The sequence below is a fragment of the Acomys russatus genome, chromosome 13 (assembly GCF_903995435.1).
Source record: "Acomys russatus chromosome 13, mAcoRus1.1, whole genome shotgun sequence".
NCBI lineage: Eukaryota > Metazoa > Chordata > Mammalia > Rodentia > Muridae > Acomys > Acomys russatus.
Genome location: NC_067149.1, coordinates 62,286,512 through 62,314,255, shown reverse-complemented (window position 1 = coordinate 62,314,255; position 27,744 = coordinate 62,286,512). Strand labels below are relative to the sequence as shown.

At 41.6% G+C, this 27,744-nt stretch overlaps 1 protein-coding gene across 1 annotated transcript in view; it reads right to left on the bottom strand.

Annotated features, from left to right (window-relative positions):
- The window catches only part of Pik3c2g (phosphatidylinositol-4-phosphate 3-kinase catalytic subunit type 2 gamma), a 297,903-nt gene that overhangs the window by 180,381 nt on the left and 89,778 nt on the right, over positions 1-27,744 (bottom strand). Inside the window, exons 17-18 of the mRNA XM_051155525.1 lie at positions 13,302-13,395; positions 9,555-9,649 (exon numbers count right to left, since the gene is read on the bottom strand). Of these exons, the coding sequence (XP_051011482.1) occupies positions 9,555-9,649; positions 13,302-13,395 (189 nt within the window). The remainder of the gene's footprint in view (positions 1-9,554; positions 9,650-13,301; positions 13,396-27,744) is intronic.

Genomic DNA, 27,744 nt, shown 5'->3' with positions numbered 1-27,744 from the left:
GACATTTGACATTGTTAACTTGAGCATCCACAGATTTTGATACCTGCTGGGGAGAAGCATGTCAAGCAAACCCACAGCATATACCAAGGAATGGTTATTTAAATTTGTTCTTTCCATTCTTTAAAATGTTAGGTTCTCTAGAACAGCATATGAGAAAGAATTTACAGCCCTAGGAGCTGGAGAAATGTCCATAGGAAATATTTCAAGGGAGCATCATGAAAGAGGGTGAGAAGCCAACAGGACAAGTCCCTGGTCACATCCAACCTTGACCTCCCCATAAAGGTCTCTGGAATATAACTTAGACCCTCTAGAGATGTACCCACCACAGGGCATGTGCCCATGCAGCAGAAGGTAATTCTCCAGCTAGCAGTTATGCATCAGGACCAAAAATTGGGGATTGACATAGCAGCCAACTAAAGATGTCCTGGCTGTGATCCCAGTGGTGCCTTTCACAGGGCCACACTTGTAAGGACCACAAGGTCACCAGTAAGTAAAAATATCATTAGCTTGAAACATATTTCTGTGATTTTATAAGTTCAAAAAAAATTTAAAAGGTATTTGACTTTCAGATGTTGTGGGGAAATTAGTACACAGAAGGCAAAATTGTGTAGTGAGTACCATTAAGCCATCATATATACGAGAAGGAAAGGCAAGCAGTTCAGCAGAGGTTGTGGGACAATGTCTGCCAAGAGCCACATACTTGGTGTGCTGCGGGGTAGAATCAGGGAGTAGAACTCATTTGCAGTGAGAGAGAAGTCAAAGGAAGCTTTCTGCATAGTGTGATAGATATGGCAGCAACTCCAAATCTTTGCTATGGCTGCACAAATTGTTACAGACTATCAACAAAAATAACAGCAGAACCTTTCGTGGCTATGGAGGCTCAAAGTCTGAACTTGAAGCGTTCAGGCCAGATTCTCTTCACAGGTCCAGGGGAGACCTTTTCAGCTGCTGGTGGTGCCCAGTTGTCCTAAGTTTGGGTCACATCAGTATGATATATGCCCCACCTTCCTAGGACATTATCTACCATGGGAGTATCTTTCTGACTCTCATGAAGTCTTGGACATAGGATTACCCTGACCATACAAAATGATTGCATGTCAAAACCATTTTCTCAATTCCATCTTTGGATAAGGTTGTCTTTCAATTTCTTGGGGTTAGGAAGTGGGGGTGTGAGCATAGGACTCATTATTTGTCCTACTTTGCTTCTCTGTTGCTCACTAAGAGCAACTTAGGGATGATTATACGTACAGGTCATGGTCCAGCATGGAGCAAAGCCAGAGCAGGAGTCCAAGGCAGGAACTGGAGGTAGGAACTGAAGTAGAGACCACGGTAGAACACAACTCTCTTGCTCTCCCTAATTTGCTCAACTACTTTTTAAAAATAGCCCAGGGGTACCTGCCTAGGGAGTGGCCCCAGCAGGATGATCTCTCAGGGCAGTTAGCAGTAAGAAAAGGCTTCACAGATACGGACGCTGGCCAATCTGATGTAGGCAATTCCTAAATTTAGATTTCCTCCTCCCGAGTATGTCTAGGTTTGTGTCAAGTGAATAAAAATCTAAGCAGCAACCCATTCCAGCCAACACTTCATTAGTAGCCAAATTGCTTCCTATTCCAAATGGAAAGGACACTGATTTTTAATTTTCTATATTTTTAATTATCTTGTCAAGAGTGACTTCCTAGGCATGAACCCAAATATGCTTTTTTTTCCTTCCACATTGGGAAGTAAAAACCTTCAAATTCCCCCGGCCTAAAGCTTCCTGTTTGTTATCTATTATGGAATGTGCTACTCCATGCTATCTGCTAAAAAATTGTCCTCAAAGGCTCATGTGTTCGAGCACTTGGTGGATTCTGTCAGATGTTTTGCCATAGCAACAAGAGATGCAACTCCCACATTCCCCTTGGGTCCATGACATCATCTACTCAGCCTATGCTTACTCTATAACCATCCTTCTGCTGAAGAAGCCCCATAGTAACCACAAATCAATTTCCATCCACCGTGATGCCTGGTTGTCATGGCGGTTTTCCTTGCAAGACTAATGTGCTCACAGTACAGTCTCTGGTGAGATGACCTTTGGACAATGGTGGGTAGACACCACCATGGGGAAGGGAGGGCTGCTGCAGGTACATGGAGTGACAGGGCTTGGTAAATTGTTGCAGTAACTCTAGCATTGTGTGAAGGTTTAGCTCTGTATTTTCAATTGTTAATTCTGTGTCAGCAGAGAGCTAAGTGCTTGCAGGATCCTGGAATGGTCATTGCTGTGGCTCATCACCGCGTTTTCTGTTTCGTAAATGTTCTTCCTTCCTCACATGCTTTGAAGCAACCTAAGCATTGGGTCAGGAGTTGTCTTGTTGATTGATTGTAATAAAGATCTGAAGGCAGATCCAGGGCAGAAAATAGAAGGTGGAGCTTCTGGGAGAGAGGAGGACTCTGGGGAAAGAAAAGCATCTGCCGAAGACTCAGAAGCAGACAAGGAAGAGCTAACCGCATGGCAGGTTATGTCTAGATGGTAACTGGGAATCTGCCTGAGCTAAAGGTCTAAGCTCTAAATTTTATAAAAGTCTCTGTGTCATTAATTATACCACTGGAGGGTCAGCAAAAGCTCCTGCTATAGTATATGAAGGGTTATGTGAGTAAGGACTAGAGAAGACTCCTCCAGGGCCTGGGTGAGCAGGGCAAGGCACTGGTGTCAGTGTTAAATAAACACCTGAGTTCCAGAGAATCCCCCATTGCTCAGGCAAGAGAAAAAACTCTAACCTGGTGGCTGTGGGCTTCTGGTTTCCTTTCTTTCTTTCTTTCTTTCCTTCCTTCCTTCCTTCCTTCCTTCCTTCTTTCCTTCCTCTCTCCCTCCCTGCCTCCCTCCCTCCCCCTCTTTTTTGAGAAAGTGTTTCTTCTTTCTTTCTTTCTTTCTTTCTTTCTTTCTTTCTTTCTTTCTTTCTCTTTTTCCTTTCTTCTTTCTTTCATCTATCATCTGTCTGTCTGTCTATCATCTATCTTTTATATATCTAGCACCCATTTATCTATCATCTATCTATCTATCTATCTATCTATCTATCTATCTATTTATCAAGCAATCTATCTATCTGTCTATCTATTTAAATTTCAAGACATCTTTTGTCAAAGAGGTCTGGGCTTCAGTCTTTGAAATTTAACTCAAATAGTCTACACAAAACACTCCCTAAACATGATGCTCAGAGGCATCATCTACTTTTAGAGACATGATGTTTTAAACACAATTACATTTTTGTGCTTCATCCATCCACCCATGTTTTGTGATTCTTTAGTTTTTGCTTGTTTTAAAAAGACACTTTAAAATCTCCTTATTTGTGTTCATTTTCCTCTTCCTATATTTTCATGAGCTCATCTCTCAGAAACTAGCAGTCTTTTTGTCATTTATATTTTCTCTATTTCTTCTATCTTTTCTTGAGCTGATAGGAAGAGAAATGGGTTTCGTGATTTTTTTTTTTTATCATAACAGCGAGAAAGGCTACCCTCCTAAAGACTTCTAGGAAACAGGGACATAGCTGTATTTCAGTTAGCTTACCAACATGACATTGATTTATAACTTCATCTGCAGTCACTGTGACCTTTCACAGGACTCCACTTCTCACAGTGCATTAACAGATGCGGGACTTGTTCAGGCGGCACACTTACCTTAGCAATCACTCATCAGTTAGAATGAGTCCTGGATATTCTATTCTAACTTTAAATTGCCTTTTCAAAATAAGGCTTTCTATCCTTTACAGACATCTGTATTTCAATTCAAGTACCAAACCTGAGATTATTTAACATGCATTCATTTTAATAATGGATATTCAGAAAAAACTCTTAAGGTAACTGAACAGTTTAATGGATTCCCAGGTCGAGTGTGTCAGGAAATGCCACAAAGTATGTCTGCTTAGCTTCCTTTAGCTCCTAGGTACTCATGGAGGAGCTGGAATGACTTCATTTAGCACTTTGATAAGAGTCAGTTCAGTGAAGGGCCAAGCACCCTGATGTCCTACTACAGTCACATGCACAAGGAAACACTGCATCTTAGATTAGACATTTACAGTGAAATGAGTAGCAAATCAAATGTCAGCTCATGACATGTTTCTCTGAATCCTGATTCCTTCAAGGGAAAGAATAATATTAATTTGAAGAACACATCTTGAAGCAGAAAACATGACTCTGCAAAATGGTGTTAATTTGACATTTTTCAGTTAATAATATTCTTAAATAGCAAAAGAAGCACGTAGATGATGCTGCCACACATTTTGTAGAGTTTGAAGACTATTCTACTATTATTATATTACTAAGGCCATTAACACTCTTAATTCCTAAACCTTTGTGCTATGAGTTTGAATCTATACAATCCGTGAAAAGAAAAGAAGGAAAACGCACAGAGATAGTCCCACAGGGCAGCAATAGATGACAATAGGAAAAAGTTTGATAATCTCTTAAGTAACGCTTGTTCCTCTTCAGCCAATGTTCTAAATTCATTTTTAGAAAATTCTTAGCAGTTTTGGACTCTTGAACAGAAAGAAACTGGACCCTAGATGTCATGGCTTAAAGTTCATATTGCATAAAAGGAGTTAAAAAAAAAAACTAAATTTCTCCTAAATATCCACAGTCCTACAATTATATTTTGTCTGGAAATCTTCCTTGAGTGGATACAGGGAAAAAAATCTATCACCCATCTTATAAACCAGACTGGATTTAGCTAGCTATTTAATGATAGAAATTATAGAAAAGGAAGGGTTTAAAAATTATGACAGTTAATGTACTCATGAATAGAAGTGTCTTCTCTTCTGGACAAGATGGCTGCCAAGAAGCTGCTAGTATGTTATACAATGATCAAGAAGAATCAGAATAAGGAAAAAATAAGAAGTCCAAGGCTGCTTTGGGGAAAAGGACATGTGGTCTCACTCTCAGGGCAAGTACAAAGCCCACAGGACTCCCCAAACTGCTGTCGATCTTGGTAAGACAATGCTTCTTTTGTTGAATGAATTATCAGTAGACAGGAATCATATCTCTTTTTCTTCACTTGAAGAGCAGAGGCCAGGGATCGTCTTAAAGAAGAAGTTATAGTCCGAGTAAGACCTAACTCAGGGGATGGGAGGGGCTGAGAGTAGGCAATAGCCACTAGTTGGAAAGCCTGAAGCTAACATGCCACAGCTCCAGGCCAAGGGACCACTCAGGGAAGACCCAGAAATAAAAGATAACAGTCCATTTTCCAAAGTGCTTTGAAGCCCAGATACAAATAAGCAGTAAATACGAGAAGCAAGCTAATGCCTGCTAGTGTAGCTCTCCCCTCCAAGCTATGTTAGTCCAGCTTCCCGCCAGCTGTGCTAGTCCAGCTTCCTGCCAGCTATGCTAGTCCAGCTCCCCCACAGCTGTGCTTGTCCAGCTCTCCTACAGCTCCCCCACAGCTGTGCTAGTCCAGCTCCCTCACAGCTGTGCTAGTCCAGCTCCCTCACAGCTTTGCTAGTCCAGCTGCCCCACAGCTGTGCTAGTTCTGCTCCCCCATAGCTGTGCTAGTCCAGCTCCTCCACAGCTGTGCTAATCCAGCTGCCCCACAGCTGTGCTAGTCCAGCTCCCCCACAGCTGTGCTTGTCCAGCTCCCCCACAGCTGTGCTAGTCCAGTTCCTTCACAGCTGTGCTAGTCCAGGTCCCCCACAGCTGTGCTAGTCCAGCTCCCCCACAGCTGTGCTAGTCCAGCTCCTCCACAGCTGTGCTAGTCCAGCTGCCCCACAGCTGTGCTAGTCCAGCTCCCCCACAGCTGTGCTTGTCCAGCTCCCCCACAGCTGTGCTAGTCCAGTTCCTTCACAGCTGTGCTAGTCCAGGTCCCCCACAGCTGTGCTAGTCAAGCTACCCCACAGCTGTGCTTGTCCAGCTCCCCCACAGCTGTGCTAGTCAAGCTACCCCACAGCTGTGCTTGTCCAGCTACCCCACAGCTGTGCTAGTCCAGCTCCCCCACAGCTGTGCTAGTCCAGCTCCCCCACAGCTGTGCTAGTCCAGCTCCCCCACAGCTGTGCTAGTCCAGCTCCTCCACAGCTGTGCTAGTCAAGCTCCCCCACAGCTGTGCTAGTCCAGCTCCCCCACAGCTGTGCTAGTCCAGTTCCCCCACAGCTGTGCTAGTCCAGGTCCTCTACAGCTGTGCTAGTCAAGCTACCCCACAGCTGTGCTTGTCCAGCTCCCCCACAGCTGTGCTAGTCCAGGTCCCCCACAGCTGTGCTAGTCCAGCTCCCTCACAGCTGTGCTAGTCTAGCTCCCTCACAGCTGTGCTAGTCCAGCTCCTCCACAGCTGTGCTAGTCCAGCTGCCCCACAGCTGTGCTAGTTCAGCTCCCCCATAGCTGTGCTAGTCCAGCTCCTCCACAGATGTGCTAATCCAGCTGCCCCACAGCTGTGCTAGTCCAGCTCCCCCACAGCTGTGCTAGTCCAGCTCCCGCACAGCTGTGCTAGTCCAGTTCCTTCACAGCTGTGCTAGTCCAGGTCCTCTACAGCTGTGCTAGTCAAGCTACCCCACAGCTGTGCTAGTCCAGTTCCCCCACAGCTGTGCTAGCCCAACTACCTCACAGCTGTGGTAGTCCCGCTTCCCTCCAGCTGTGCTAGTCTAGATGCTTCCTTACAGCTGTGCTAGTCCTCTCAGCTTCATTAGTCTAGCTTCCCCTCAAGCTAAAACTTCAAGCTTAGAATAGAAAATTACTAACAGCCAAGCATGCCTGGGGACCTTCAGACATAACACAGTCATGTACCTGATAAACTTAAAACGTGTAAAATACAGAGAGAGATGAACTCAGACAGGATCCCGGTTAAGAAATGGACAATTGTGCAGGGCAGTGGGAAAGACCTGCATGACATGTAAAATGATGCCATCCTGGTTATTCAGTCAATGAGGAAAGGGAAGAAGAGACTTGAATTTAGGTCCTAAGAGCTTCTCCGTGTTCAATCTGCTTACCTGCTATTCTGGGCTGATACCTGGGTATGAAAAGTCACAAAGTAAATTGCCTTGCTCTCTATATTCAGTTCTCCAGCTCTCCTGGTATGAAATGAGTCTCCATGTTTCTCCCAGAGGCAGTTGTAAGTAGCAGAGAGGTTGGATGTTGACAAACTGAAAAGTGCAGGACTTGGGAGGCTAGGCTCAGGCAGTGAAGTATACAGGGAAATGCAAGCCCACCTTTGGCAGGGAGCCAATCTCATCAACCGAGGATAACACTGGAGATTGACAGCCCTGAGCCAAGGGCCACAGGAAGATCAGCCATCAGCGCCATCTCCCTGTAAAGCTCTGGAACTCTGAAGCTCCACTGTGTACTTTACAGCCCACAGCTGCTTCCTCCAGGCCCCTGACTCATACCTAGACTGTCTTGGAAGTCGGTGGGGCTCTCTGCCTACACAAATCTCAATGATCTGCTTGCTTTCTATACACTTAGTGCATTTGAGAGGCACTCTTGGCCAGAACATGAGCCATTCCAGAACAAGCTGTTGAGTCTCAGAAGAGCAGAAACTGCTATCAAGCCCACAGACTACAAAGCTACCCAAGCTTGCATTGGCCACTGCTATACAAAGAAGGGAAGACAATGATGAGAACAGCTCTGGTAGACATTGGAGACTTGGTCAAACAGTCTAAATAAGGTCACAAACCACAGAAAAGACTAGTAAATGTCCACAAGCTCAACCATGCCTCTCACCCCTGAATTTCAACTGGAATCTAATTGTTTAATTACGCAGAAATGACCTGTTCCCACACATTATCATTCTGTTTCTTTTTTTTCCCTCTTTCCTCCTATACATCCCCTTTTGTTCTTTTTTAATATATCTTAACACTATTTTTACTTTATGATCTTTAGATTATTTTTTTATATTTAAAAGCATTTACTCTCTTTATACATTCATATTATTTTTATAGATTCCCTTTCTTTTTGCTTGTTCTTTCCTTTTTCTTTTTATATTTCCCCACTTTTAATGTGTGAACTTCATATTGTTTTTGAAACTCAGGTTTTAGTTTTTATTCTTTTCTTGATCTTCTGCCTCGTCTCCCTAGCAGCCTTTTCCACATACCTTTTCTTCCCTGTAGTGTGGTTTTCTATTTCTCCCCTTTGGGTGACTGCCTCCTTCCTTTATTTCATTCATTTAATACTTCTTTATTTACCAATAGTAATTTGTAGACATTGTATATTAGTCTTTTCCATATTCTAGTTCATGGTTCTTTAGTTAATTTAGTGACATTTAGTTGATTTTAGAGTTTTAATTATGCTCACTGAGCAGATCTAGGGACAGAGCCCTTAAGAACAGGCTACTACAATGGTCTCCCAAATGAGACACAAATCATCAGATGCAGAATTCACAACAAAGAAACACAAGAACTTTACCAAGAATGGGAAAGCAGGGCAACATGACTCTACTGAGTTGGTTACACCTCAGGTGCTGAGCTCATAGATGCTAAGTAAAGTCATGTGTCAGGTGACCAATTCCCAATGATTTCTGATAAAAAGGATCAATGAATTGAAAGAGGGTACAAGGATACAAACAAGCTCATCAATTCAATCCAGATATTGATAGGAAGGTCAGCAACATGAAGGAAGAAGTCAGAAATGTTATAGTAAGGTGGAAAGTAAGCAACACAGAAGAAAATGTTAGCGGAGAAACTGAAGTCTTGATTAAAAACAATAAAACCAATAGAAATATTGGAAGTAAAGAATGTACTGAACTACACACAAAGCCGGTAGGAATGCTGTCATTAGATGCCATTTAAGTGGTAGTGAAACTCGTCACACAAATCAAAACCCCAAACCAGATGACTTCACTGTTGAGTTTGACCCAACCTTAATGGGAGAGAGGTGACACTTATGCACCTCAAACTGTCCCACAAAATAGAAGAAGGAAGGTTATGAAACTGACTCTATGAGCCAGTATTAACCCAAGTTAACGACCCACGTCAATAAACAAAACAAGTACAGTGAACGCAGACACAAAAACTCAATAAAATTCTTGCATATTGCATTCATCCGTATAATTTAGTTTTGCATGTGCGCATGCATGCGTGTGTGTGTGCGTGTGTGCGCGCGCGCGCGTGTGTGTGTCTGTGTGTGTGTGTGTGTGTGTGTGTGTTGTGTACACCATGAAAGTAGAGAGGAGTTTATGAGGAGAAGGAAGAGGTCTAAAGGCAAGAGAGGATGGGAAAGTGGGGAGAAAGGCCTAGAAGGGGAGGCTGTTAGGGGAGGAAGGGCACCAAGAAGGGAGCAAGGGAGTTGGAGAGAGTATCAAGGGAAAAGATAAATAAGAACAAAGAATAATGATGTATATTTATGAAAATGTCATAATAAAACCTGTTACTTTGTATGATATAAGAAAAACATGAGTTACTTTTGTTGAATATATAAGTTTATGGAAATGCCGCCTGTTTCGATAGGCACAGACAAGGTTTTAAATAGGCTTGTAAAAATAACTGGCAAAGATTCAAAGTGGGCAGAATTGTAAATTAACGAAAGTAGCAATCCTAGGTAAAGGGATCTCCCCCTCACCTTGCTGAGAGAAGATGGTTACTTAAGGGGACTTGGACCTGTGCCAGGCTTACCAGTACAGACGGTGGGACACCCGGATGCTTTGTAAGGAGCGACGAAGCAGAAGTTCCACCAAGGGACTTTCAAGACTCCACTCAAACTTGACAGCCTTCAGGAAGAGACAAGGAATATTTTGGTATTTTTTTTATCAGTTACAAAAAAAAAAAAAAAATCAGACTACAGAGAGAATAAAAAGGCTTCAGAAAGAGATATGGAAAATAGCATGAGCTTTTTCAATGAAATATTAATAGTATGCTTGATAGTTTATTCATTGTTATACAACAGCACAGCAAACATTACACAATTTGCCTTTGCATGGTTTTGCTTCTCCTTCTTATTTATGATTTTGGCATATAGAAAAATACATAAAGGCAAACGATTGGTAATGTTCAACCATGCTCCAGGCGAGAATCCTGGCACCAAATACATCAAGATCATTGTTACCCATAAGATGGTATTATTAAGCACTAGACAGTTTTACTCACTTGGAGATCAAATTAACTCCCATTATCAACCTCAACAGAAATCACCAACTGCTGTGTTGCAAGTAATCTGCAGATACTGAGGCTTTGCTTAAAACTCAAAGCCGATGGTACCACCATAACCCATTCCTATACTTTCCTTCCTCTCCATTGTAAGTAGCTCCAGAAGGTTGACGCTCAGTCTGGTCAAAGACACAGACAATAATGGCAGTCTCTGACTTTGTTTGGGAGCTCATTGAGACATTTACCTGTCCCCTGCAGGGATTTGACTGTCCCTAGTCTGTACTTGAGTCTCATCAACCTCACAGTAATCTGAAGATATGAACATGAAAGTCAAGTTCCCTTTTGGAAGCCATTCACTTCTGCTCTTTCAGTCTGGTTGTCGTGCACACACACATACATGTGTGCATTCTCTCTCTCTCTCTCACACACACACACACACACACACACACACACACACACACGCATGCGTGCGTGCACGCACGGGAGATAGAGATAGATAGATAGAGAGAGAGAGAGAGAGGGAGAGAGGGAGAGAGAGAGAGAGGGAGAGAGGGATGGAGGGAGGGAGAGAGGGAGAGAGGGAGGGAGAGAGGGAGGGAGGCCAAGGCAGAGACAGACAGACAGGCAGGCAGGCAGGCAGACAGACAGAGACAGAGACAGAGACAGAGACAGAGACAGAGACAGAGACAGAGACAGAGACAGAGACAGAGAGGAAGGGGATCTTAAGACATGTTTTTATGCGCAGTACAGATAAAAATAAAAAGCAGGTCTCTTCATTCCCAAACCCATACCCGAAGGAACTCCTCAGTGTGCTGCACATGTCAAGCATAGGAAAGTTTATAGATTGCTGAAGTGTAAGAGTGGGATGATTTCAGCAAACTTACATGAGTCCAGTGCTGGTGGAGTGTGTGTAGAAAGACCTTGAGAGCCTTGTCAAACTGCAGCCAGGGACTCCTCTAACATGCTCATGCTGGCCTGACTCGGCTGTGTATTTTGTTTCTGCTCCACAGATGAGTGTGTAGTGTGGGCACCGAGGCAGGAGCGCTTTCTCGTTTCATTTGTTCCCATGCTTCTTCTGAACTCACAGGATGATGTCCTCACTTACACACTCATTGCTTTACTCTACCTAATGATGAGTATCATCCTGTGTATCATATGACGCACAGGCAATCTTTCTGGCACCTCAGCACAAGCTTAGTCTATCTGCATGGTTATGGCAATGTAACCTTGGCATCTTTGTCCCACCAACTGCTAACTGTGAACCAGGTCTGATTTTTATTACAGTCCCCAAATCCATTCTTTCTACTCTAATATAGCTTTTTACTGTATTAAGATGCTAATCTCTAAAGTAAAGGCATGATTCTCAAAAGAAATCAACAAGGCAGACTTTTAAGTCTCAGAAAGTTTCCAGGCTATACATTTCTTAAGTGTGGGGCATATAGTTCTGAAAGCTAATTTTAAAACAAATGTGAATTCATTCTGAGTTTTTATCATTTAGTCACAGTATATATTTCTTCCTTTCTTATAACATGCTATAAGTTTTACTTTCTGTTACAACAGAGCTGCAGCTTCTTTCATTTGTGTGCTTGCTGTATTAGATTTTGGGTGCACTATTTATGAATCTGGCTTTATTGGAATATGGCATTCTTAGCCCCATGTGTACTGACTCTGATTGGCACTTGAAGGGAGTTTATTCTACGTGTCCTCTTTGAGTTGGGTTAGTTCCAGCATGTTGCACATACCCATGAGCCATCTTTGAGCTGGGTTAGTTCCAGCATGTTGCACATACCCATGAGCCATCTTTGAGCTGGGTTAGTTCCAGCATGCTGCACATAGTCATGAGTCATGAAATGATAATGATCCTGAGAGTTGGATTCACTTCTCCTCATTTGGAGCTGCTCTTTTTCTGTCATATTACCCTGACAAATCAAGAGACATGATTACTATAAGGACTGCTTAAAGCAGCAATCTGCACTGCTATTTTTCAGCCAGACCTCTCCCTCAGAAGGATGTTAGAACAGTTCCCGCTGTGGTGTGCAATGTACAAAGTAATATTAATGTTTATTAATAGAAGGTTCCCCATCGATCTTGGCATCTCAGATCACTGGTCAAAAGCTGAGCCAACTGTCAGTTAAAGCAGATTCCAATCTGTCATGTTAGGAAGTATCTAAGTTTAAAGAACATCTGGGGTGTGGCAGTACATGACTGTAAATACGTGGGAGCTAGAGGCAGGAAGACCCTGAGAAGTTTAGGCCATCTTGTATACACTGGTGAGTTCCATGCGAGATGGTGGCTCATCTTCAAGTCCTAATGTCAGGGAAATGGAAACAGACAGATCCCTGGCACTCACTGGCTATTCAGCCTAGTTTACTTGATGAGTTCAAGGCCAGAAAATGAGCCTGTCTCAAAAAAACATGATGACTGACATTTGACAACCATCCTGCTCTCTTTCTGTCTCTCTCTGTCTGTCTCTGTCTCTCTGTCTCTCTCTCTCTCTCATACACACACACACACACACACACACACACACACACACACACACACACACACACACACACAGAGCAAACAAAACAAAACAAAACAGAAAGCCAATCAGTAAGACTGGTATGTTGGACTTTGATATTTTGTGTACAATGGTATTGAAGCACAGGCTCCCTTCCTCAGTGTGACACTTGCTCTTTCCTTTCATGTGTAGACTGTGTGACTTCAGTCTTAATCTTTCATCACACCCAGACTGTCCAGGTTGCTCATAGCTTCAGTTACCTTCACCTTGTTTTCTAACATGTTCTCAGTGTTGGGGTAGTCGATGTCGTTAAGTTGTGCTAATTGGCAGCAGAATTGCCTGTTAAAATTACTTTCTCAAGAGTAATAACCAGCATTAAAATTATCCATTTGAATGGCAAAAACCTCATGAACAATGAGCTATTTATTAAATGACTGTTCTCTGCAGAATGAGTCCTCAGTTGATGCTTCATCACTTTATACTTAGTCATGAGGAGAATTTTCCCCCCTCACAATCATTTCTATATTTTCCCAATACTAATTACTAAGTGAAATTGGTTTGCAGATATTTTCCTTTTGGGCTTTTATATGGATTTTGGTTAGTATATCAATTTTAGATAGAAAATGTTTGCATTAATCACATGAACACAGGGAATGTAATTAAATTCTTCCTTGGCCAAAATGCAATATAACATATTAGTGATTTTGTGGATTTACAAGGAATCTTTAGAGAACTTAGGACCCAGGAATCTCTTGGTGACCCTTGGCTCTTACCTGAACCAGCTGTGGGAGGCACTCAAGCAGTTCATCAGTCAAGAGTTTGTCTAATTGTTGAATGGCCACTTCACGAATGTCTTGGTCTGGAAAACTGACACACAGTTAATGTGACTATAGAGTTGGAGCTGACTGGAAATAATGACTGATTATTTACACACACACACACACACACACACACGCATACACATAAATACACACATATGAATACACATATATATATACCTGTATAAAATCTGGGACAGAGGGTGAATTCCACTCCTAGTGCATGGGTCAGATAATCATACCCAAACCAATAAAATAACCAGTAACACCCATTTCATCCTCTCACATGCTCTGTGGGAAAACACCCTATTGACTAGACTTTTGAAATGGGTTAAGTCCCATCCCTGCCAGCACTATTAGTTACAAAGTGTAGGTTATGAGAGAGCTAAAATCTTCTCTGAACAGATCTGAACATTCTTGATTCTTATTTAGCCATAGATTTGTTCAAGGAATTATTACTTCCTGAATATCTGATCATTTATATAATTAAAAATGGGATCTAATGTTTTCAAAATGTTTTTGGTCAGACATTAACGAAAACCAGACATCACAATTCGCTTATGGTGAATAAGCAAACGTAACTTCATACACAGTCTTACTAGACTGTGAAGCATTTGAAGCCTGCAGTAAGAGTTCACATCCCTTGGGCAGCTAGCAAATAATAGGTTTTGAACTGAATTTTTGAAGGTACCCAGCATCTGAAACCACATATCCCCAGGCAATTTTATTCTCAAATGAGCTGTTTGGGTTACCAGCATCTTGTACCATCCAAAGATTAAACTCAGTTATCTCAATATGCCTGGAAGTTTCTGAAGTCACTTAGGCACTACACTGCTTTAAAATGTTTTTCACCTGTAGAATTTACATGAATAGGCTCAGCAAGACTCAGATAAGAATGCTTAGTTTTAAAGGGACATGATTTCAAAAATATTGACAGGCATAATTTAAACCTTGAAGAAACATCATTTGTCACTTAAAGTGAAATAATGACCAATAAATGAAGAAAACACTGCATTCTTTTTGTAGGGAAGGAACAAGATTTTGCAGGCACTCAGATGAGGGTACTGTAGATTGGCTTCCTGTGGCCTGGAACTCAGAAAAATTTATTAATTTTTTTAGGATATTAGATTACTGAAGGGTGAAATGAACTCCATGGGAGGGGGGGGAAGGCCTCGCCTGCGTCCCTCAACTGTCCTTGAGAGCAATCTGAACGGGAGGCTAAACAGCTTTGTATTTCTTTTAGCTTTACACTGGTTTCAACTTCAACTCAGACATTTATGATCAATATATCCTCTTCTAGTCATATTCTCATTTTCCACGTAAATACCCTAACCACGAGCTGTGATAAGCAGCATATTCCAGACTGATCTAACAAATGTTGCTGAGGCCAGGGCTCTCAGCACACCACACACAGACCAAAAGACGGTGCAATGAAAATGCAAAGCTAAAAGGTTGGCTCATTTCAGCCTGTTAAGGCTTTAGATTTCCTAACTAAGTTCGATGGACACTAATTTGTTGCTCTCGATTGCTAAGCCTTTTGTCGGAAGCCTGTCAATATGAAGGTGAGTCTGAGGACACTCTAAAGCCTTACAGGGAACAGTGATGAGCACTGATGGCCAAGTCATGGCATCTTGGCTCAGCCACTCACACACTCCTGTCTGCCTGTTTCATCTTATTGATGTGGATGACAGCAAACAAATGTAAAAAAGTAACATCACCACAGAACAAAACTCTGGTCGATACTATATACACTTCTTACTGTGCATTCATTTCCATACACTAGGCTGTGAGTTTCCCGAGCATGAGCTGTTTTGTCTGATTTGTTCATGGACATCGTCCCCGGTGCCTCCAGAATTGTGACTCTCGACTTACGCGCTTGAACATTATCTAAACAAAACTCGTTACCTTTCTTAGATATGCCTACTGCCAGCCTCCCCTCTTTCTATAGTCATGCAGCCTCCACGTTCCAAAGATGCTATTTTGATCCTCTTCACATTTTTCACCCTTTCATCCCTCAAGGCCAAGATCAAGCATAATCTCATCTTGGAAACCCTTTCTGGCCAAGCTGGCTTTCTACAGAACTACACTCCGCATCCCTTACAGAATGCGGTGTGGTGTACTAGGATGAGGCTGACGCCTCTGCTAATGGTTCCCTAGATCAGGCAGAGTGAAAGAAGAGTTCCCTGGAGGCTGGTCTCTTCTCTTTCCAGGAGTGAGCCTCCAAGTTGGTTTTTCTGTCCTAATAGTCTATGCTTGCTATTAATTTCTTCTGTAACTCTTTCCGTGTCCAGGCTGCCAGCATGTGAGCTGAAATATTTATACTTCATAGTGATATCTTCCAGTGTTTTGTAAATTATCTGTAAGTTCATTTTTCATAAGATATCAACTGGTTTTCAACTCCCAATAGATCCCTCCTATGCCTAACATTTACTAAATAGATAATAAGGGCTAAAGAGTCCAGATTTCTTGCCATCACAAATGGAGTGAGCCCATGTAACTAACTGCTGTGACAGGCACATCTTCACCTGTATAGATATATAATTTCTTCTTGGAACATTCTGCTTTCTTTTCTGAAAGTTCCGGTCCTTCTTCATATCATGGGTTCAGGTGATGGTTACAATATACACATAGAAGTTGATCTCATTGGCCAGCTAGCCTAGCTCGATGATAGGCTCCAAGGTCAGTAAGAGACTCTATTCCAATGGTAAAGCAGAGAGAGAGAGAGAGAGAGAGAGAGAGAGAGAGAGAGAGAGAGAGAGAGAGAGAGAGAGAGAGAGAGAGAGAGAGAGAGGCTGAGGAAGACACTTGAAATTGGCCTTTGGCCTCTACACATGCACATATAGGCTACTGCACCTGCATAGGCAGGTTTACACAAAGATGTGCACAAACACAATATATACACAAATGTGCAGTGAACTCCTTTGAATGTGACTATTCTTAGTAATAATATCTTTTTCCTCTAGTGATATTCACTTGGGATTGGCTAATAAGTACTAAAAAATAACAATATAATTTAAAAAATATGTCCCCATTCTCAATGGAGGATAATGTTTATTTCCTCTATCTTGTTTCTAGGTTTAGCACCATGCTGTCTGTATTGTAGGTGATTAATCAAAGTGCACTGATGATGATGCCAACAGTGCTGGAAATCATACTATAGAGACAGACTACTTCTTGCTGTGCACTGAGATCATTTAAACTGGCTTCAACAGGTTTAATTCTGCAAATACCACCTACATAAATTTCATACTTCTTTCTTGTCTCTCAGGGTAAGAAAAAATAAATCTCAGGGTAATGGAAAATGACTTTTTCCAAGGTCCTCAGGCAGAAGGAAACAAAACCCTATTCATGCCTGCATAGTGAAGTGGAAAAGGAAAATTATCCATGCAGACTCAGGGAATCATGTTTGTATTTTGATGGAGAGGGATGTCTGATTTATTTATTACCTTTTCTTGATGTTCAGAAAGAAATTGGAAGAGGAATTGGAAATTCCATATGATATCTTGGGATATGACTAAGGACTCACTTGACATTCAATCATATCCAAATATCACTCACATTGACTATTCTAGGAAGAGTGGGCTGCCTTAGGAGATGCTTGTGGTGGTACGGATGTTCCTAAAACCAGACCTCTGAGAGACACCACCTAACAAGGGATCAGGGCAGATGCTGGGATGTGCTGCTGGACTCTGGGTGGAGTGCTGACAGTTGTATGGAAGAATGGAGGGACAGAAGGACCCAGAGGGGTCAGGAACCCCACAAGAAGACCATTGAGCCTGGCGGTGGATTTGGACCCAAGGGGGTCTGCACAAACTGTTGCACCCACCAAGGACAATACATGCTGAGAAACTAGACCTTCCTGTTCAGATATAGCCAACAAACAGCTCACTTTCCATGGTTGTGGGGGGAGTGGAGACTGCCTCTCACAGGACTCTGGTGCCCTGATTAGATCATCTCCCCTTGGTGGGGAGACGATGCTGAAACACAGAGGAAGGGGAAGCAGGCTATATGGATGAGACCTGATAGACTGAGGTCAGACAGTGGGGGTGGAGGTCTAGAGGAGGAGGTAGGGCAGAAGAGGGAGGGAGGATGGGAACGGGAAGATACAAGCAAGGGGATAACAATAGGGGTATATAATATGAATAAATTATAATAAATTATAAAAACAAACAAAATAAAGCTTCTTTCACACAATACTGGCAGTATAGGGCATGTTTTAAAATGAAACAGACAGTAATAAGTTGTGCTTATTTTTTATGTAGCAATTTAACCTTTGGGAATCAATCCTAAGGGTATAATAAGACATGTTTATGAAAAACATTGGAAATCTATATATGTCTAAAACTAAATGCAATAAATACATTATGATCATCTGGTAGTTTATATGTAGGCACCAAGCATAACAATGGAGTATTCAATGATCTGAAAGTACCATATAGCAGTGTAATACTGGTTTTCCACATACAAAGCAATAGGCTTCACTGTGACATTTCATTATATGCATGTAATACATTTTCATTATAAAATTTTCTCTATTAGTGGCTTTAACCTATGTCTTTTCTCTTTGAAGAAAATTAGTATATATTGATCTATTAATCTTATAAACTATGATCATATGATGAGGGAAGAGGTCCTCTTCTGACACAGGTATATAGGAGGGGAATAGAGTGAAGAGGGAAGGAGGGGGAATAGGAAGACACAAGTGAGGGGATAACAATTGGGATGTAATCTGATAAATTATTTTAAATAAATAAAATATGGAAAATACCAAAATATTAATTCAAATAATTTAAGGGAAATTTCACACATGGCTTTAATTTTCTAACCTAGATAGTTTTTCTAGCTTACTAAAAAGAATACATTTTAAAGGAATATACATCCAGATTATTGATGAAAATATGTGAATAACTGAATTTGTCATCAAAATTAGAGGAAACATTAAATGTTATGCTTTAATAAAAGGAATAGCATTCGTTGGAAAAACTGATCCTCCTGTTTTCTAGCTAATTTAGAATATTCTTCTGACATAATAGGTCTCTGGAGATTCAATGCTAGTTTCCTCATGGCCCCTGAAGTCAGGTGTAGATCAATAGACAAACATGTTCTGCAAATCCTGGCATTTCTTTCCTGTGATGTCTGAAATTATTTACACATTCTATAGGGATTTAACTGCCAGAATTTCCTGCTCAGTAGCTCATTCCTCATTTAGGGGAAGGTTACCTGTGTGGGGTCTGATTTTGGTTTGATATTTACAGAACAAAATGTCACGTGTAGCAGAAGGCCTGCAACCCACTTGAAAATTTTGCAAGCCAGGTGATACTGAATTTTCAAATGATTTGACTTCTTGATACACATACATAATCCTTGCTGGTTGGGAGCTAGGAGGTACTCTTAGGTAATCACGGTATTCCTGAGGCTGCTAATTATTGAAGTAATGGGCATTTATGCCTACAGTTTGGTTCTTCACAAAAGCAGTGTTGGGAGAACCATCATGCTGACATGTCTAACCTATTGATAAGAAGCATCCTTATGATCAATTAATTAGAAAATAGATTCTCACAATCTTGTAGTGGAAATTTAGCTCAAAATATAAAAGATCTAGATGTACGGAATCCTACTGCTTGTTGGGAAGGAGGTCATGAAAGATGGAACTTTTCATTTACGAAAACAAACAGTTGCTTTTTGTTGTTGTGATAAAGCGTCTGGAACACGAGGGCACCATAGAAGGAAGAATGTAGTTCAGCTTAGAGAGAAAGTGCACAATGGCGCATGAGGCTTGGTAGCAAGAGGATGACACAGGAAACAGAGGGATCACATCTGGACCTCGCAGGGTGTGGGAGCTGAGGGGAGAATGTGAGGCAGTGTGTGTGGGGGGCTATAAACTGCCAGAGCCTGCCCACAGTGGCATACTTCCTCTACCCAGCCCACACCTCCTAAAGGTTCCATACACTTCTAAATATTGCCACTGAATAGAACTCAAAGATTTGAACACCTGAGGACAACAGAGGACATTGTTCACCCAAAGAGCTATAGTATGTCTGAAGTAGGGGTTAAAACCAAACCACCCAGTTTAGTTTATGATTCAGTGTTTAACTGGCCTCTGAACTAAGCGAAAGTGGTTTCTGTTAGGGTTAAAAATGAGATGCCACGCAACCGGTGTGATATGGAGAGATTTATTGTAGAAGTGTGGGGAGGGAAAGAAGGGGAGAGTAGGGGTACCCCAGGGACACAGAGAGAAAGACAGAGAGGGGGCGAGGGAGGGAAAGAGAGAGAGAGAGGGAGGGAGGGAGGGAAAGAGAGAGAGAGAGAGAGAGACAGACAGACAGACAGACAGACAGAGAGACAGAGACAGAGAAAGTGAGAGAGACAAGGGGGTAGGTCAGCCCCTTTAGAGTCTGGCACACCTGGCTGTGGCAGGTGGTGATGTCATAAGTTGCTGAGCAACCTAAAGTCAGGTTGCTTATATGCTAATAGTTTCTTTGGGATTTGCTAAAAGATTAGAACTCTTAGCCATTATCAGTGCAACTCTGTATAGTGAGGGCTACAACACAGACTGAAAGTCAAGCACGGTCCACTGCCTGTGAGAGCACTGGGAGAAAGGAGAAAGTCCTCCAGGGCTACGGCCACTGAAGCGCATGGGAAGAACAAAAGCCACATAAACTGGAAAGGTGAAGAATTTAATGCAGTTGCGCAATTTCAGAACTAACACTTTTCAAAGGAATTCTAATGAAATATTTATAGCTTATTGTGCTAACAACGTATATAAGCCTAACAGGCTCAGGGGTGAGGAGCAGGCTCAATTGGAGTTCACTGCTCATATAAAGGGTGGGAACAGGACCAAGTGCTTGGGCAGCTGTGCCTCCAGGTGGAGGCAAGTGCAGACCAGTGATCAGACTTGTTCATAACTCCATTTCTCCAACTGTGGGTCTCAGGATATTTCACATTCTTAAAAATTATTGAAGACTCCAAGAAATGTATTTTTAATACTCTAATTATATTTATCAATAGCTATAGCAGAAGTAAAATTAAGATATTTTAAAAATTTATCAGCTGATTTAAATTACATTAATGTTCCCATCCCTTGTTAAGATACACACTGTAGCTCTACCAAAAATAACCACACTAAAAATGGAAAATGTTTATTCAGGAGAGTGATAATTGTTATACATTTTTTTGTGCATGATATTCAGTGTCTGGCTTAATGGTAGATAGCTGGGTCCATTTTCTATATTTATATAAAATCCTTTGCAATATTAAAATTATATAACCTGGGGGGAATGTCTCCTCTCCCTTCATGAGTATACTAAAAATAACTTTCACATTATCATGACAACAATTTTGTCCTTGAGACAGGAATGCTGACATTTTTGGGACAGCGGTCCTCGCTTGGACAACCTCTGACAAGCCTGTGTGTTTGCCGTGCATCCAAGAGGAAAGGAGTGTGCTCCTCTGGTGTGTTTCTGAGGCAGCAGTGCATGAGTTTATGCATTTCCTGGGTTGCGCTGAGTGATCCAGCTAAGATTCAGATCTGAGCAGTCATTCTCTCTGTGTGTTCCCAAGTCCTCTGATCCTTTTCTTCCTCAGCAGCCTGTGAGACTTTGAGGCAGGCAGGGGGGTTGGGGTGGGGACTCAGGCCACCTTCAACAAAGGTGGTAAACTCATGGAATGATCCTTTGATGGAAAATACATTTTTAACTTTTCCCATTTGACTTATTTTTGTCAGTTATATTCTTTTATTATTTTATCCCCGGCCTTGTTTTCATCTTTCTGCTCTCCCTTCTAATTCATGATACGACACAGGGAAAATATTTTGCTCCTATTTTTAAGGCACTGTTTGAAAGCTAAACATGACGCAACAAATATCAACCTTTAAGAGAAGAAGCGACTTTGAACAAAAAAATCCGAGATCAAATTTAAGTGTAAAAGAAACGTCAAGCCTTCAGAACGCACAGCAAGAATTCGTGGAGAATGCCCCTAGCTATTCACAGGTGAAAGCTCCAGAGTCAGGCTGGCATTAGAAATCACCAGAAGGAAAGAGTGTGGGTCCAGTGGGTTCTGCATCTGATGACACGCTAGCAACCCCGGAAGAAGAATGCCAATATGAATATCTGTGCTGTGTTTCTGATAGGAAAGGCGATAGGATCTGACGGGCTTGCTTTATTATTCCAGGAGAAATGATGAATGAGAATTCTTTACGGTGACTGATTTTCTCTACATACTGAATAATGCATGTTCCTTCTAGGAGTTTTGTGTGGCTACAGGGTATAAGAACCCAGGAAGACTTGGAAAACGAGTGCAGTCTCCTCAGGATATAGCAGAAGACTGAGTGTCTCCAAAGGGCAGCTGCTAACATGGAAACCAGAACCCGAACTCAGAGACCTTGAGTGGCAGGTTACCATATTTCCAGGAAGGACTTTGGATCTTTGCACTAGAGACGATCATGTCCACATATAAAAATCAAACAATTTCCATGGATCTTTTACTATTTATTATGCTCTAAATGGATCAGCACCGATGTAACAATAGTGTGACAATTTGAATGGGAAATTGCCCCCCATGGTCTGCGGCTCTGATTGCTGGAGGAAGTGCATAAGCAGGGAGAGGCTTTGAGGGGTCATATCCTCACAGTACCTCTTGCTCTCTCTGGTTCATGCACATGGGTGAAATGTGACCAGGCAGCTGGCTTCCTGCTCCTGCTACCAGGTCACACTTCTCTAGCCATTCATGGACTCTGTCCTCCCGGAACCATAGGCTAAAACACACAGTTTCTCCCTTAAGTTGACCTTGGTCGTGGTATTTTCCACAGCAACAGAAAAGTGATTAGCACAAATGGTAAGCAGTATAATTTATCAAAATGCATCAGGGCTCTGGACCAGCTGTGAACCGAAAGCAGGATAGTGAACCCCCAAGCCAAGGACACAGGAAGAGTACGCGGAGGAGTTCCTGTCTCGCTGATTGTCTACGCACTCACATAGAGAGCTGGGGATGAACTAACTGCAACTGTCACCGTGCAAAAGGAATAGATTTTAAACATTCTCACCACAAAATGATAAGTAAAATATATTAATTTGTTTAATTTAAGCTTTCTGTAATATATATAACTATAGCAAAAGGTCACCGGGTATGCCGTGAACATGTAGTGATTTTATAGGTTATCTAAAAACAAAGATTAAACATAGTTGAAAAACAGGAACTTTTCTTACTATGCCCAGTGGCCGTTCTAATTTCATTGCTCTCCTTAAGGCCTAATTCACGTACTATTTCTCGAAAGCATTTCCTTGTATGGATACTAAGCACCTTTCCTGGGTCCCCTCTGATCATTTGGCTACTCTCCCCTTGTGTCCCCCAGTCTTTCTTATGGTGTGCTGCTCCTACAAAGACATGCTCTATCCCTATTTTCTAATAATCTGTTTGTCTCCTCTCTTTCTGTGGCTTCCATTACTGTCTGCAGATCTTAAGTCGGCTGTTATTTTTTGAGGTTTATTCTCTCTGCAAAGCCTGGGTCCTCATTATGCAACTGCACACTGGGTACCTCCCAGAGAGCCTATGTTAAGCCTTATGCTGTAAACAAGACACTTTGGCTTCTTTGTGCTATTCAACTCTGCTGTTCCCTCTAAGGCCCATGTGCTAGTCCATGGCGAGGTTTCCCAACATTTAGTTTAAGCTTGAGTTCTTAGTAAAGAGGTAGTAACCTCTTCCCTCTTTCTGGCTTTCTTCTGAAATATTTCTCCAGTAAACTCTGTGGATCTCTACTGGTACCCAGACCAAGCTGAGGATGATTTTGCAAGTGGACTATTCCTAACCCTGACAACCAGCTAATATCCTTGTGGCCATCTCTTTTCACAAATGGATTCTGAGCCAAGCGTAGTGGTGCACGCCTGTAATCCTAGCACTCTGGGAGGCAGAGGCAGGTGGATCTCTGAGTTCGAGGCCAGCCTGGTCTACAAAGTGAGTCCAGGGCAGCCAAGGCTACATAGAGAAACCCTGTCTCAAAAACAACAACAAAAATGTTTTCTCCATGTTGTTGCTAGAATTATTCTTTTTAATACTAGTCTGCCTGCCAACGAGATTCCAGGGACCACATTTCCTGCCTGGATCACAAAGGCACAGCACAATCTTCCTGAAGTCAACGCTTGCGATTTTGTATCCCATGCAATTCTATCATGTTCAATCATTCACTCTCATCGTGACCACACACACGCTGCCATTCTTGAAGAAATTTTTGCAAACTCTGTAGTGAAGGTTGAGATTCACTATGAGCATGTCCTTACTCTCTGTGGCCTAACTCGCCTCTCCCTCCTACTTAACTTTAATTAAAGTAGAACACATCGTGTGGTGGCCTCTCCTTACAGACTGTGTATTTTTCTTAGCAACAGTTACCATGGCTTATTTTTTTTCCTCTTTGATTAAGTGCATTGCACATATTTTTGCTCAATAAGTGGAAAAGCAACACTACAATCCATAGCTTAATAGGATATCTAGGTAATGGAAGTTTTAATTGCCTTGCTGTTGTGAATCCCACTCTTTCCGTTTACATTGCTAGCCAAGACCGACTTTGTATAAATTAATTCGCACAATAAACAGGGGAGCGGCTTTGTGCAAGGATGCCAGGGATCCCTCTCTCCAAGAGAACTGATTTTGGAAGCAATGGCATGGTTCATTTTGCATCATGTGAGGGGAGCAAGATTTGGTGCCTTGTCAGCCTTTTATTTAAGTTCCTGATGTAATTTCCTGAGCTGTTTTTAAAACATAAATCTTTTCATTAAAATGACTCTTAATTACTTCAGTAACTTATTTGCTATTAGCCATGGGATCCTTGTGTTTTTACATCAAGCCTCAGGAAAATAACAGCTATTTGCCCAGAACCATCGATCTCAGGCCAGGTCTTTGGTGTTATGCCTTCTCTAATGGAAGGACCAGTAGTCAGCGGGCACTCTGCAAGCACGGAGTGGTGGATGTGTGAACACTAAGTAGTTTACTCTAGGTAGATTAAGTATCAGCATGCCTCTTGCCCAGAAAAACACAAATGAAGTGGGGAGTTTTCAGGCAGGATGAAGTAAACAGCAGTATTAAAGACTTTCCAAACTCAAGCTAAAGTAAGCCAGTTCTCAAGAGGTTAAACAACACCACTCTTAAAAGAAAAGAGAAAGAATAGAACTCCCCGAAGAAGAAGCCTTTCCTTGCTCTCTCCCATAATCAGCACACGCTGTCCTCAGAAAAGCCGCTTTTGAATTTAGAGCTGCACAAAGGCTCATTTCTGGAAACAGCTTGTCCTCAAGTTCTTTAACAGCTCGGTTAAACTGAGAGTGGGAGTCACAGGATGGTCACGATGGAAACACGCCGACCTTGCAGTGACCTCCTCTAGCGCGTGATAAGGAGCTCGAAAGCCAGCAATCAGAGCAAGACTCACCCCGGTTCCCGGAACGTGTCTTAATAAGCAGGTCTCTGCTTTGACAGTAGTTCTGCTCATCTCTGACTATTAAATCTGATTATTCTAGAGATTGTTGCTGAGTGAAGGAAAGTCATCTGAGTGTGATAATATAGGCATTGCTGTTCACAACTAGGAAAAAAAAAAAAAAAAAAAAAAAAAAAAGCCCAACTGGCTAGGCAGAATCGTGATTTGAATATGAAATGATGCCCAAAGATGGCCTCGGAGCCAATGGAATTACGGTAACAGTGGTAGAGCGCCGCTATATGCGTGTTTCGGGAGCCCAAGGCAGCTCCTCTGTAGGAGCAGTGTAGGCTTTTAGCCACCAAAGCTCATGTGTTTGAACATTGGTTGTCAGTTGGTGGTTCTGTTTGAGAGGTTGCAGAGTCTTGCTACAGGAAGTGCTTCGCTGTGGACAGGTTTTTCTGGCTCGGTAGCCTTTCTCCACTTTCTGTTCTATCTCTGTTCTTAACATCCAGGCCAGCCCCAAACTCCTTCAGGCCAGGCCTTCCCCAACACGATTTATTCTTTTGCCCTAGAACTGCAAGTCAAAACAATCCATTTCACCTAAGTTGCTTCTTGCTGGGGGTTATCCTGTTACAACAGAAATGCCACTAATACTTCCAGGAAGCTGTACCATTGCCTACACCCAATCCTCAGCTCCTCAGGGTATTGGGTCATAGGGTGACAATGTCCATGAACCTCAGTGTTCATGAACGTAACACTGGGAAGATAATGATATTTACTTCTTAGAGTTATTGTGGGTATCGAATGAAGATAATAGAAAGAGTCATTAATTTAAAAATTTGGCCTGTACACTGAAAATTGCAGTCAAATAGATTTTCAACATCTGTTTAGGTAGAGAAGAATTAGGCTTAAGTTTTAGGTATCAGAGACTATAGAATCCAGGAGATTCTCTCATTTTATAAGCCAGTAAACAGAATTACTACTTTTTTTTTCTTAAAAAAAAAAAAAAAAGATCTCTAGAACAATATCCCAGGCATTTTTTTTTTTTTTAACATTTAAAGTAATCAGAAAATGTGTAAACTAAGGTGGTTCTTAATGAAGACAGCCTGTTGGGAAGACATAGAAAGTTGTCCCAAAAATCAAACTTTCAAAATCTTGCATATATTAGTAGGCATTACTGTAATGGTTTTCGTTTAAGCATTTTATTTGCGTCTCTCTACATAGTTCAGACTGGTCTGGCACTATTCAGGCTAGCCTTTAAAGTATGACAGTCTTTCTGCTTTCACAATTCTAGTGTGCTAGAATTAAGGGTATGTGCCACAGCATTAATTTTATTTTGTTAAAAATTTAAAGCAGTGTTTTTCTTTAAAGTTTGTTTTAAGTGTGTGTGTGTGTGTGTGTGTGTGTGTGTGTGTGTGTGTGTGTGTGTGTATGGGTGTGTATACATGCATGTGTGTGTGTGTGTGTGTTGTGTACAAATACATGACCATGTACTACAGAGTGCTGCTTCCTGCATATGGAGGCCAGAGGACAGGCTGCAGGAGTCAATTCTCTTCCATCAGCTTTTCATGGTTTTCAGGGAACAAACTCAGATCATCAGGTTTGGTTGATAGCATTTTAAAACAGCAAACCCTTTTGCTGGTCCAAAAAATGTGCTTTTCAAAATATAATTTAAATATCACTCAATGTACTTTAATTTGTGAGGCAACTGCACACACACACATTCACCTCTACTTATAACTATTGTACACACACACACACACACACACACACACACACACACACACCTCTTCCTGGAACCATTATGTCTAATCTGCCCTGACCCTACGTTACCATGAATGTTCATCCTGCATATTTCATACAAATGGGATCACAAAATATATGGTCTTTGGTCTGTGGCTTATTTTACTTAGTATACTATTTGCAAAGTTCATCCACATTGTCACCATTGTCACATATATCTGTTTTATTCCATTTTATTATGACATTACACAGAACACTTTTTTTTTTTATTGTTGGGCATTTGGGTTGCTGTACTTTCTGTGAATTTTATGATCTATGATGCTCTCAATAGTTACGTGTGGGTTATTGAGGGGGCATAATTCTTTTTTTTAACCAATCTTGGGTGTAAAATTAAGAGTGGAATTACTGGGCCATATTGTAACTCTGTGTTCACCATGTGAAGAACTGGCAGGCTGGGTTTCCCTGTGCCTGCACTTGTTTCGCATTCCCTCCTCAACAGTGAGGTCTTCGTTTCTCTGCATCCTCAGCGATGCTTTATGCGTTTTGATTATTGTCGTTCCTGCTGAGAGAATTATCTCATGTGCTTTTCTTGGCTTCCTTAGCCTCCTTTTCAATAGCCAATGAGTATCTTTTCATGTACTTACTGAATATCTGTGTATTTTTCTTGAAGTGTTTATCAGATCCATTATTTTAGAACTGAGCTGTTTCTTTCCATTCTTCACTTTTAGGCTGTATATTCTGCATACAACTACTTTACTAGAAAAAAAACATCAGCATTTTCTTCTCTGTCAGTTGCTGATGTCAGACTTTGATCTAATTTTCCATTCATTAGTCGATTTGGGAATGAAGGGAGAATAATTATGCTATTATTTTTTAAGTCTTCAGTGAAAAATGACTAGAATTTTGCAAGGTGGTGATGCAGAGCTTTGACCCATGTTATGTTTTAGTGAGAAATGGAGGTTCAGACTGAGGTGCGGGCAGAGACCTGATTATGCATGCCAGTCTGGCACTGAATTGACAGCAATTCCCCTGCCTCAGCTTCCTCAGCTGTTTCTCTTGAAGAGAAACTGGACTCTTCACTTAAGAAACCATATCCACAAATTAGTACTTATATTTAGTGTGGAGATACAATTAAAGCTTAGAGTGTTTGCAATTTATGTGCACAGCTTGCTTTTATTTAAAATTAATGTCCATAGCTACGGAAAATGGGAACAAACAGAACAGCTGTGCAATTAATTGCATAGTCTTGTTCTTAAGTTG